This window comes from Haliotis rubra, unplaced genomic scaffold (genome assembly GCF_003918875.1).
Source record: "Haliotis rubra isolate DU_JTF1 unplaced genomic scaffold, ASM391887v1 Scf1685, whole genome shotgun sequence".
Taxonomy (NCBI): Eukaryota; Metazoa; Mollusca; class Gastropoda; order Lepetellida; family Haliotidae; genus Haliotis; species Haliotis rubra.
The window spans coordinates 56,910-70,584 of record NW_025765653.1 but is presented as its reverse complement, the minus strand read 5'-3'; the positions used below and the strand labels follow the sequence as shown (position 1 = coordinate 70,584).

General features: G+C 43.9%; 2 protein-coding genes across 2 annotated transcripts; both read left to right on the top strand.

The window, feature by feature from the left end:
* Positions 1 to 813: 813 nt before the first annotated feature.
* LOC124272321 (vegetative cell wall protein gp1-like) lies at positions 814 to 1,975 on the top strand. Its single transcript, XM_046707496.1, has 2 exons — positions 814 to 904; positions 1,491 to 1,975. Exons 1-2 carry the CDS (start codon positions 814 to 816, stop codon positions 1,973 to 1,975), a joined length of 576 nt encoding a protein of 191 aa, XP_046563452.1.
* A 928-nt stretch (positions 1,976 to 2,903) lies between these two features.
* LOC124272320 (RNA polymerase II degradation factor 1-like) lies at positions 2,904 to 9,927 on the top strand. The gene is made up of 5 exons (XM_046707495.1): positions 2,904 to 3,306; positions 4,315 to 4,393; positions 5,812 to 5,876; positions 6,677 to 6,728; positions 9,649 to 9,927. Exons 1-5 carry the CDS (start codon positions 2,931 to 2,933, stop codon positions 9,770 to 9,772), a joined length of 696 nt encoding a protein of 231 aa, XP_046563451.1. The 5' UTR covers positions 2,904 to 2,930; the 3' UTR covers positions 9,773 to 9,927.
* Positions 9,928 to 13,675: the final 3,748 nt, after the last annotated feature.

Below are 13,675 nucleotides of genomic sequence, written 5' to 3'. Positions count from 1 at the left end.
TTAAATATTTTATAAAAACTGAAAATGGATAACTATCAAAAAAGATTAAGTGTTAAATGCGCACAGGGGTATATTTCAAGTAAAACAGTATTCGTATGTTTCTAAATTTACGAGCTTACCTGACACACTTTTCTCCCCTGTCAACTTTATTAGTCATATGACAGTTGTGATTGACACATGTTCATATCCAGGTACAAGTTGACAATGTGTGACGTACCTGGATATCCACTGAGGCAGGTGACACGCGAGAAAAGGAAAATGCGGCTTTGAGGATGACCTCGTTAAATTACATCAGGAAAGCCTGTAAAAATCGCTGGGCTCAGCATTTTGCTAAATACAACATTTTAAGTCCCATGTAATAGGTAAAATGTAATAATTTTCAAATTATTTGCTTTCTATTTCACGGTCCTCTTAAACAGAGATGAACTGGATGAACTGGGTCTTGGATGACACTTGTTGATTGTGATATAAACACGTGTTGATCCTTTCGCGAACACCTGGTGTTTGCAATCATTTTCAGCGATCAATTCATACTGGCGTGGCCAGTTTTTTCGCCAAAACAAATTCGAAAAGCATGACAGAACATCAATTAAGATCTGTAGGACGTCATCAGTCTCAACTCTATCCATTTACATCAATATCCTTGTCTGAAGTCTTGTGTCCATCTCCAGGATATCATTAATGTCTGCACATTCAACGTTACAAGCAAGGGGTGACTTGGTTTTAAAGAAGGTAACCTGTTTATAATGCATTACATCTTCTGTTATGTTTGTCTGGCAGGTGAGCCTGTGTGTGCAGATGGCGCTCGCCATGATGCCGACGTCACAGCAGTCTCCACAGCAGGTGTCTGGCGGCGTTGACATGTACGTCATGGACCCAAACACGGCCAGTGTAGCTCTAGGAGGTAACATCATCGTTTCATTGACAGGAAACATATGAAGAAGCTTTGAAAACCACAAAACTATGAGGGCATCGGGTACATCGTGAAGACTACTTCAGAATAGTTCAGATGAAGATGACACACTGAATGTGATTTATGACTAATAATTTTGAATCAGAAGGTTATTGTGTTATTAATGTAAACTTAGATGTGTAACAATGCTTCGAATTGTATCGAAGTTATTATTCATGGTTTTCAGCCTTATTGGAATTTGACTTTCAATTTAATTTGAGTATTTGGTAGCCGCAAAAGAAATAAATCAAAAAGTACTTACTCCAAAATATTTGTACTTCTGTTTATGTTTGGAGACTTTAATAGCATCATAGTAAGTCAAGTACTGCTAAAAACGCTGAGAAGTGTGTATAAAAATATTGTACTCTTTTTCCTTTGCGATTGTCTGATTCTTTCTTTATCTGAAAAGTAGATACCTAAGACACGGTACAGTTCCTAACATGGACAGAAAATGCGAAGAAACTTACGGACGCCATAATGATATTGTTAGTGTGCTGCTACATGTTGTGTAAGACTGTATAATTTCATTTATTCACAGGCCCAGAGGCCATTGTAGCTCCTGGAGATCCTTCACTAACCAACATCGTGCCTAACGGACCAGAACCCCTACCCGCTCCAGCTATAGTACCCACCCAACTGACAAACCCTAGCGCACCACAGCCAACATACATAGATCCCGTCATTAATGATCCTGTCCCCCAAACAAACCCAGTCCCCAATGTAGCTCCCGTAGACCCCTCGACTGCATATGGAAATCTTCCCGTAGATCCCATCCAGAATACAGTAACTAACCTTGACCCTACTGCTGCGGCACCGATAGGGGTTGACGGTACTGCTAAACCTTTTACTCCTACAGTTGTTGGCCAGGAACCACCACCCCCTTCAGGGTCAGCCCCTGTTGGTACAGGAACAGATCCCGCATCCATCCCACCACCTGATATAATTCAGCAGGGGTCCGCTGCCCCATCACAACCTTCAGGAAACAGTCTTCTGTCCTTAGGTACGTTTACTTGTACAGCTTAAAATGAGGAATTTCGTAAGGACTTTCGTGAGGAACATAATTGTTTAGGACCTTTGAATGGCTATTTAGCTGTTTAGCTCTTTAGAAGTGATACACCTAAGAAAGAGAGTTTTTATGGATGTCAACTTCTTTATTATGAGGAACACAACGTTTCGGAGTATATCCTTACTCATTTATCACCTGATGAAGGAGTAAGGATATACTCCGAAGCGTTGTGTTCCTCATAATAAAGTAGTTGACATCCATAAAAACTCTCTTCCTTCGTAAACCGTTTCAAACTTCCTCATAGCAATAGAAAGAATATCTCTTGAATATGTTTGTATGCATGGTGTTAAAACCAAACTGTTCAGTATGAAAATGTAGGTGTGGGTCCTCCTCTCGAATTAGGACATTACATTTGCAGCTTTAAGTCAAGGTGCCCCAGCCACAGACCCTGCGGCGCCGATTCCAACATACGACCCTGCAGGAACCGGCGCACCTCCTTTGGGTGGAGAAGCTGCAGGGGGACCGACGTCGTTCATGGGCGGTGCACCTCAGCCACCAGCACCTCTGGGAGGAGCACCACTGCTGAATGCGCCATCTTCACCAACGGGGGCAGCACCTACCCAGTTTATGTCACCGCCAATGGGCGGGACACCTCTTCTTAATGCGCCATCATCACCAACGGATGGGGCATCTCAGTTCAATGCGCCATCTTCACCAACGGGGGCAGCACCTACCCAGTTTATGTCAGCACCAATGGGAGGGGCACCTCTTCTTAATGCGCCATCATCACCAATGGATGGGGCATCTCAGTTCAATGCGCTATCTTCACCGACGGGGCAAGCGCCAACGCAGTTTATGTCCCCACCACCAATGGGCGGAGCACCTCTTCTCAATGCGCCATCAGCACCACCGACGGGTGCAGCATCTCAGCTCAATGCGGCATCCTTTCCGACGGGAGCAGCACAGCCACCAATGGGAGGAGCACCTCTGCTGAATGCGCCATCATCATCGACGGGAGTAGCACAGCCATCAATGGGGGGAGCACCAGTGCTGAGTGCACCATCATCATCACTACTTAACGCAGTATCATCCCCCATGGCAGGATCTCGCCCTCCATCAAATCCATACAGACCTAACACTTATCAAAGAAGTCCATTCTCGCAGAGCCAGCAGTCATCCTTTGGATCCAACCCTTTCCAGCCTCCATCCAGCCCATGGGGACAGCCTTCGTTTGGTTCATACACGAATGGCGGGCCTCTGGATCAGTTCTCTGGCTCCGGGAACCGGATGGGACAAATGAGTCAGATGGGCCAGTTTGGACAAAGGAACCGTTATAATCCATACACTGGTAAGTTAACCTGTTGATAAGTATTAACAGTAATAATAATTATTATACAAACATATCGATTTATATAACCGAATATCCAGATGTGTCCTGCTCAAAGGTGCTTTCGTATAAGTCTGATAAGGAAAGGGCCACTCGGAACTGTAATATGATTTCAAAAAGAATGTTTTTAACGTTCTCTTACATGCACAGATTTCCTCTGCACTTTTAATGCACAATGGGATGTTGTTCCAAAGCATAGGACCTGCTTTTGAAAAGCATCCGTCTCCAAATGTGTTCGTCCTCGTACATGAGGGGCGGTGGGGTAGCCTAGTGGTTAAAGCGTTCGCTCGTCACGCCGAAGACCCGGGTTCGAATTCCCACATGGGTACATTGTGTGAAGCTCATTTCTGGTGTCCCCTGCCGTGATATTGCTGGGATATTGCTAAAAGCGGCGTAAAAACCAATCTCACTCACTCACTCGTACGTGAGCGGTAAAGAGATAAGTCTTCAGATGAGTTAGAAAAGTGTCTTTTATTGGACAATTTCCAGTGGTAGAGCATTAAAAAATGTTGGAGCTACAAAGCATAGAGCCACTTCATCCATTTCTGTTTTAGTTTTGGGAACTTGAAGCAGTCATCGAGCTTATATCCATGTTTGTCGCCCTTTTAATAAGAAACGGTTATTCGTACGGGGTCCTGTTCGAATCCGGCTTTGGCAGCGATTGATATTTGGATCAGGTGTGACATCATGCCACATGTTGACTGTTGTGCATGCTATCACCCTCTCGTTTGCTGGTTCTGACTCGATTACTTACAGACTGCAGCAGTCTAGCTACTTTAGTGCAACATAATCGTATGGACACCATAAATGGGCTTCCCACTTAGGGCCCATGTTGGGAATCGAACTCAGGTCTTCGGCCAACGCATTAAACACAAGGCTACCTCACCGCCCCCAATGTGTTAGAAATTTCTATATAGTAGTAATAGTTCATGTGTATTGATAAACATGGTATTGTTCTAAACATTACAGGCTACCGACCACAACGCCAGCGACAGCAACAACAACAGCAACAGCAACAACAACCTCAAATACCCTTCCCTTTACTGTTGTAAGTATTTATGTTACACAAAAGGAAGTCTTGATTCTCCTACACTCGGTGATGAAAGAGAATGTCCCTCTGATCTATACGAATATGGACGAAACATTGGAATAGTTCTCTATTTTACACCTTTTTCACCTTTTCTTTATTGGTATGCTAAAATATGCTTTCTGTTAAATATACCTTTAGTGTATTTGTGTTTTGTTGCTGTCATATGTTTTGCAGTCCCGATTCTCGCATTTCATAAATGGTAACCCCTAAACATGTGATTAGTGTACACAATGAAGATGTTCATTCCATTTCTGTTCCTCGTGAAGGTCGCAGGTTTCGATCCCCGACCGCGTCATACCAAAAGACGTTAAAATATGGTACTTGTTGGTCCCTGCCTGGCGCTCGGCAGTAATGGGTACAACAAGGACTGGTCGGCTCGGAGTCAGCATAATGTGTCTGAGTGGGGTATTCATGCTTCACTGCGGCATGGTATCTCAGTGGGCTAGCACTATAAAACCAGCTTCAGTCTGGGCTAGTACAATCAGCCGCACATACACATACACACGCATGCACGTCTTCATATGAGCGAAATATTCTCAAGCACGACGTTAAACGCAATTTCACCTCACCTCACCTCTGTTCCTCGTGGGAACACCCGTGAAGATCCGGGTTAGAATTGGTCTTCAGTAACCCATGCTTGTCGTAAGAGGCGACTGACGGGATCGGGTGGTCAGGCTCGCTGACTTGGTTGACACATGTCATCGTATCCCAATTGCCTAGATCGATGCTCATGATGTTGACCACTGGATTGTCTTGTCCAGACTCGATTATTTACAGCCCGTCGCCGTACAGCTGGAATATTGCTGAGTGCGGCGTTAAACAACAATCAATCAATCAATCCTCGTGGTAACATGACCGGAATTTCAAAGACATCGTTCCGTCCATAACCTTCGAAGCCCAAAATGCACCAGGATACATGTAGAAACCCACGATTGTCCTAAGAAGAGACTAAGGGGACCGGGGATCCAGACTGACTGACCGGGGATCATCATACTACAATGGCGTAGATACATGATATTGATCACTTGATTATCTGGCCCAGACTTGATTGTTCACAGACTGCCATTATACACCTGTGATATTGCTGAGTTAAACAACAAACAGTTCTGCAAAGAGCCAAGGATCATTATCAGATGGTGTAATCGTGGTAAACGGTTTGCCTCAATATTAAACTGACACACCGTTATATAACGGAATTGCGCAGATCGATGCTCATGGTGTTGATCACTGGATTGTCTGCTCCAGACTCGATTATTTACAGACCGCCGCCATATAGCTTGAATATTGATGAGTGCGGCGTAAAACTAAACTCACTCACTATATAACGGACACCCTGTTTGGTCTTACTCATCCACTGAATCTATTTTCATCTTCAGCTCCTTGTTAGGAGGCGGAGGAGGAGAGGGGGGACTCGGAACGCTGTTGTACCTGAATGCAATGGGTGAGGACTTCACACAGTTCCTTAGAAATAGTCTCCTTCTGAGACATTTGTGAAAGTCATCATAGAATGGGATAGCAATACCTACGAGTGAGAGATGGAGAAACAGTCGGTTTTCAGTGGCATTGGAATATTTTTAGTCTGTCTCACAGTCGCTGAACCATATTATTTTCCCTACAGCCTAGCCCTTCCTGCAATGCTAAAGCCCTAAATGAAGCAAGTCTAGATTTCTCCAGGTTCCTGGGTCTACTTTTCAATTTAAAAGGGTTTATTTGTTACAGTCAAAATAACATATATTCAGAGACTAAGCGTTAGTTTAGAGTATTTTCTATAACCACACTTATTCAAAACGGACTCTTATCATTCCCATAGATATCCTCGTTCTTCATACGGTACAAAGTTCAGTACTGCAGGCTTACTTGCCTCGTTGTTTTGTTTTACTTTGGAGACAGATGTCATGTGCCCTATGGGGCAAATGATAAACACTGTACTTTAACAAAATAAAAAACCCATTTACTGAAAACAGATATATCGAGCAAACATTTTGTTTACGATTAAACTCTCTCAGTAAAGGACGTATTTTAGTACTTTTGGGGGGTTTGCAATTTAACCCACTCAGCCATCGGTGTTTCGACAAAATGGAATAAGTACAGGGCTCAACCCTCAAATGAGTACTAGAATATGTATTTCACAGGCAAAGTGTAATCCAAAATGTGACATGTTACATTTGACCACTTTCTGAAAGGTATCTTTTCCATATTGATAGCTGAATACTTGTATTTACATGGTATCGTCTCTTTCAGGTCAAGGCCAAGGACAAGGACAAGGTCAACAGATGCCATTTCCCCTGATGATGTAAGTTCAGGTCCTTTCCAAGGTTATCCATATCCATGTTTGGTTTACAATTGGTTTTAGGTTTAAAGAAAACGCAAATTCTAGTCTCCACGTCGGAGAGTTATCGGTCGGGGGAGGCGGTAGATTGTTGGGTAACAGTTTAATATGGAAACCATACTCCACGCAGTCCCGCCCCGCACAAACCAGTCCCACTTCATCCACCCAACCAAACCCAACCCGACCTCAGCCTAATCAAAATCACCTAACCAAATCAAAGCCGACGTCACCCTAACCAACCCAATCTCACTGAACCAAATCCAACAGCACCTTATCCCACCTCAGCCAAACCAACCCCACACCACACCACACAAACCAGCTACAACTCCAAACCCCAACCAGTCCCACCTCACCAAACCAAACCTAACCACACTTCACCTCACCTCACCTCATCTAATCCAACCATAGCTAACCACAGTATCCCCAACCAAACCTAACCGGACCTCACCCAACCAAACCTATCCACACCTCACCCAACCAAACTTTACCACACCTCACCCAACCAAACCTAACCACACCTCACCCAACCATAGCTAACCACACCTTACCCAAACCAAACATAACCACACCTCACCAAAACAAACATAACCACAACATATAACCCAAAACAAATACCCAACCAAACATAACCACACCTCACCAAAACAAACATAACCACACCTCACCCAAACCAAACCTATTCAACCACACCCAACCAAAAAACAAACCCAACCAAACATCCACACCTCCACACTTACCCAACCAAACATAACCACACCTCACCAAAACCCCTCAACATAACCACACCTCACCCAAACCAAACATAACCACACCTCACCTCACCTAACCAAACCTATCCACACCTAAACTCACCCAAACAAACATAACCACACCTCACCCAAACAAACCTATCCACACCTCACCCAACCAAACTCTAACCACACCTCACCAAACAAACCACACTCACCCAACTCACCTCACCTATCACACCCTCACCCACCAAACATAGTCACCCAAACCATCATAACCACACCTCACCCAAAACAAAAACATAACCACACCTCACCCAAACAAACCCCAACCACACCTCACCCAAACCAAACCAATCCACACCTCACTCCCCCACTTCAACCAAACATAACCACAGCTCACCCAACCAAACCTATCCACACTCACCCAAACAAACCTATCCACACCTCACCCAAAAACAAACCTATCCACACCTCACCCAAACAAACATAACCCACACCTCACCTAAACAAACCTATCCACACCTCACCCAACCAAACATAACCACAGCTCACCCAAACAAACCTATCCACACCTCACCCAAACAAACATTTACCACACTCTCACCCAAACCAAACTCTATCCACACCTCAACCAAACAAACATTACCACACCTCACCCAAACCAAACCTATCCACACCTCACCCAACCAAACCTAACCAAACCTCACCCAACCAAACCTATCCACACCTCACCCAACCAAACATAACCACACCTCACCCAACCAAACATAACCACACCTCACCCAAACAAACCTAACCACACCTCACCCAAACAAACCTATCCACACCTCACCCAACCAAACATAACCACACCTCACCCAACCAAACCTATCCACACCTCACCCAACCAAACCTATCCACACCTCACCCAAACAAACCTATCCACACCTCACCCAAACAAACATAACCACACCTCACCCAAACAAACCTATCCACACCTCACCCAAACAAACATAACCACACCTCACCCAACCAAACCTATCCACACCTCACCCAAACAAACATAACCACACCTCACCCAACCAAACTAAACCTAACCAAACCTATCCACACCTCACCTAAACAAACATAACCACACCTCACCCAACCAAACCTTGCCACACCTCACCCAAACAAACCTAACCACACCTCACCCAAACAAACCTATCCACACCTCACCCAATCAAACATAGCCACACCTCACCCAACCAAACCTTACCACACCTCACCAAACCAAACATACCCACACCTCACCCAAACAAACATAACCACACCTCACCCACCCATAGCTAACCACACCTCACCCAAACCAAACCTTACCACACCTCACCCAACCAAACATAACCACACCTCAACCAAACCAAACATAACCACACCTCACCCAAACCAAACATAACCACACCTCACCCAAACAAACATAACCACACCTCATCCAAACAAACCTATCCACACCTCACCCAAACCAAACATAACCACACCTCACCCAAACAAACATAACCACACCTCACCCAACCAAACATACCCACACCTCACCCAAACCAAACATAACCACACCTCACCCAACTAAACATAACCACACCTCACTCAAACAAACATAACCACACCTCACCCAAACAAACCTATCCACACCTCACCCAACCAAACCTATCCACACCTCACCCAAGCAAACATAACCACAGCTCACTCAACCAAACCTAACCACACCTCACCCAAACAAACCTATCCACACCTCACCCAAACCAAACATAACCACACCTCACCCAAACAAACATAACCACACCTCACCCAACCAAACCTAACCACACCTCACCCAAACAAACATAACCACACCTCACCCAACCAAACCTAACCACACCTCACTCAACCAAACCTAACCACACCTCACCCAAACAAACATAACCACACCTCACCCAAACAAACCTAACCACACCTCACCAAAACAAACATAACCACACTTCACCAAAACATACCTAACCACACCTCACTCAACCAAACCTATCCACACCTCACCCAACCAAACCTATCCACACCTCACCCAACCAAACCTTACCACACCTCACCCAAACATACCTAACCACACCTCTGATCATAACACCTAACTGGCCCTTATACATTCACGTCCAAATCCATTTCAGGTCCATGATGGGAGGCGGTGGTGGGGAGATCTCGCCGTTGATGTACATGATGGGGAGCCAGTCGTCGCAGATGATGCAGAATCCGGTGCTGATGAGTTTCCTCTTCCGGTCTCTACTTGGTTGATGACGTACACTGAGCTGCACTTGAGCGACGTTTCGCATGCCTGTTCCGGGACGTCCCAGTACAAGGCATTGTCCTGCATTCACACATGCATTTCATCGTGGCAACCTGTGTGTCATACTTTCAGCCATTTCATCGGTTCATACCATACTTGCATTCGGGAAATTTGAAGGGAATAGTAACATAATACATGACTTATAGATACTTCTACAAATTGTATTTGCATGTATTTATTATTATAAAAACATTTGAAAATAAATATCTTTTTGTTAACATTTTTTTGCGCTTGGTGTTGTATTTGCACATTGTAGTGTTTGTGTTATTTTTGTGAAATGATCCGCATTTCACATTTCGCATTGGAGTTCACATTTTGTAGGTTTGAACTGATGCATGCGCAGAGGCCTATATCCGGTTGTGAAATAAAAACTGACAGTAGTGTGTGAACTACGTTGTGTCTTGGTTCAGGACGACTTAAATGTGTATTCTTCACACATAAAGATAAATTCACTGAAGTAAACGACTATTTGCATCCATTTGCATGTGGTTTATAGTGCAAACACACTTCCGGGCGAAAGAAGAACACCTCTGACAAATGGATTTAAAAATAAGACTTGAAAACAGTCGCCGAGATGCGTGCTACACGCATCAAATAGATCACCATCGAATAACCATGTGTTGGTTGTTTCATTTCTATCCACCAGGAAACTTGGGGATATACTATCTTTTGCCTGGCAGTTTACCAATACCAGTTCCAACAGAATGACATCAGAATAGAGTGATACTGCATAAAATGGAACTGACTTATCCATATGGGTACTGGTCCCATTCAAACAATATGTGAGTGAATGTGTTTTACGCCATCGTCAGCAATATTCGAAATGTATCGCGGAAGGCGTCTAATAACGCGGGGCGGAAGGGTAGCCAAATGGTTAAAGCGTTCGCTCGTCACGCCGAAGACCCGGCTTCGATACCCCACATGGGTACAACGTGCGAAGGTCATTTCTGGTGTCCCCTGCCGTGATATTGCTGGAATATTGCTAATGCCAGTAAGTCAATCACTAATAACGCAGTTGCATGGTCAGGCTCGCTGGGTTGGTCATTGCACGTACTCCTATCCCAATTGCGAATATCGATGCTCATGGTGTTGATCACTGGATTGTCTGGTCCAGACTCGATTATATACAGGCCGCCGCCATATAGCTGGAATATTTCTGAGTGCGGCGTAAAACTAAACTGAATCAAAGTCATGAACTTCTCCATCCAGCTTAAATATATGTCAAAATAGAGAGGTCTGTCAGACTCTTTGTACTCCATATCAATCACCGGAACGTCTGGTCCAGCCCCGATTGTTTCAAAAGCTGCTGGAATTACTGGAACATTGTTGAGTGTCGCGTCAGACAATGCGGATCAAAGTACACAAAATGTCTGATCCTGGCAGCCTGTCTGGCGTTAGACGGGTATCGACACTACCGGGTACCCATTCTCTGTTGGATGAGGCATCGAAACGAGGTCACGAGCATAAAACAGTAACAGGGGTGACCTAGAAAAGTAGCAACGAGAAGTCCCAAATATACCACAAAAGATATATCATAAACAGTGTCACTTATTTTCAAGACATGCCTCTCGAAGATTAGTGGAACATGATTCCGACATTAACCTGTCACCTCGTGAAGTAACATTACTCGCGACGATGCTAGGGGAGGTAAAGAAAACATTAACGACACATTCACCACTAAACTGTACAGCGGAACGAAATATACGGAAGAGGGTATCACGTTTTTGTATCCATTAGGTATAGACGTATATATCACCATAGGGGTCACTCTAGTGCTTCAGACAAGCTGGGCCTTTGACCGTGTGTTCGGACATCTGTCATTGTTGATTTGATGGTCTCGTGAATGATCCTTGAGTGCAATGATATCAATCACACTGCCAGGTTCATTCGTGACTACTCGTGTTATTTCGGTGCAGGCAGTCGACAATCCTCGCCCTTTCCCGTCACTGCAAAGATGTCTCGGCAGTGAATGTAAGAAACGAGCTAAGTTGTGGTCGTGAAGAGGCCTTTTTTGTGCGTCAATAGGTTCATCTGTTTTTAATTTTGGTTAATCTCATATGTAAGTATTCTTATATATACATATTGCATCCTAAATATATCCGATAAATACCCCAATTCTTTACGTCGTTTTGAAACGTGAAGATTGTACAAGCACGCTGGTTGTCAACATTTTTAAGCACCTGCTTTAGAGTGAGCAGTATCTATATCTTTCATTGTCGTGAATCTCGTGATCTATCAGACTGTCAAAGTCACATACCACGACCACAGATGAAGCGAGATCCATACGAGCACCCATGAAAGAACATCACAGAAAATAATGTCGGCCTAGTCAATGATTATTTTGTAATATCTTTAGAAGAGAAGAGCCTAACTTATAATTCCTTGGCCTTAGGAGCATGCGGAGTTTGGATCAAAATATGACTAAAAGCCACGTTTTTTAAATTTCAGTCGCCATGATTGTCATGTAAGGAAGGTAATCAACTGTAAATAGAGTTCGGGTCGGGTCGGGTCGGCGGTCAAATGTTTACATCATGTGACGGGCTTGCGAGTTTCGATCCGACGAAAAAGGCCGATTGTGTTCAGTGCACTCGTAGGTCACGGAAATAAGAATACGAATGGTTCCGAATATAACTCTGAAAGGCGACTAGTTTTATTTCTGATAACTTGATTTTAACAAAGGGTGTCTCTTATGTCTGATTACAGCGATTTTAAAACATATCTGCTGGATTAAACATATCTGCTGGTTATCCTGAAAATCATGGGGTTAAGTGTCCAGCTGAAAATAGGAATTTCGTTTATAATGTATGGGGCATGACTAAGTTGACATTATGTCCTTTCCTCTACAAATCTACCTTGGAAACGACTTGTGGTGACATTAACTTAGGCGTTTTTATTTGCTTGGTTTACGGGTTCTAAAAATATATTAGGTCGGTAGGGAGGGGGATATGGAGATATAATATGCACACTTGAGTATATCATATATGCCTGAGCAGCCTGTGGCATTACCTTTCTCTCTCTGTTCCACTCTGTTTCTGGGAATATTTGAAAGGTATCATTTGCTATTTGTTCTTATTTTAGTTACTTGTTCACTTTCTTTGGTTTTTTTACCAGATCGGCGGCATATAATGGCAAAAAAAGTAATAACAATATTTTTTCCCGCTTTCTTCATATTTCGGGGCGGAGGATCCGTAAACCAAGTAATATAAAATGCCTTTGTGTTTACAGACGCTGGGTGATGGTTTCATGCTCACTGTGACATGCTGTATGCAATAGAAATTGTAAGGTCAGCATATCGTGCTCTTGAATAATTAACCCCTAACCACATTTTACTCATGTGGCGACATGTCTTGAAATGTTTTACACGGAAGTATATAAAACTTTGGTTCAAACAGTCCTAACATATTGCTTCTTGTTTGCGGTGGTTGCGATACCTGGACTGGTTGGCTGGTTGGTTGTTTAACGTCGAACTCCAACTATGGCGGTGGTCTGTAAATAATCGACCCTGGACCAGACAATCTAGTGATCAGCATCATGAGCATCGTTGTACGCAATTGGGATTCGATTACATGTGTCACCCAAGTCAGCGAGCCTGACCGCCCGATCAAGTTAGTCGCCTCTTACGACAACCATGGTTGCTGAAGATCAGTTCTATCCTGATCTTCACGGGTACCCGGAGGTGCCATACTTAGCAAGAAGAAAAGATTTGGCCAACAAGTGAAATTATAGCATGAATCAGCATATGTGTGGTTCAGACGCGAACGCCCGACAGACAACAGATAAACATGGATGTAGACTTGATGGATAGCTTCGGAAGTCCGGTAACTGTAATTTTTTCAAACAATATTTTCATA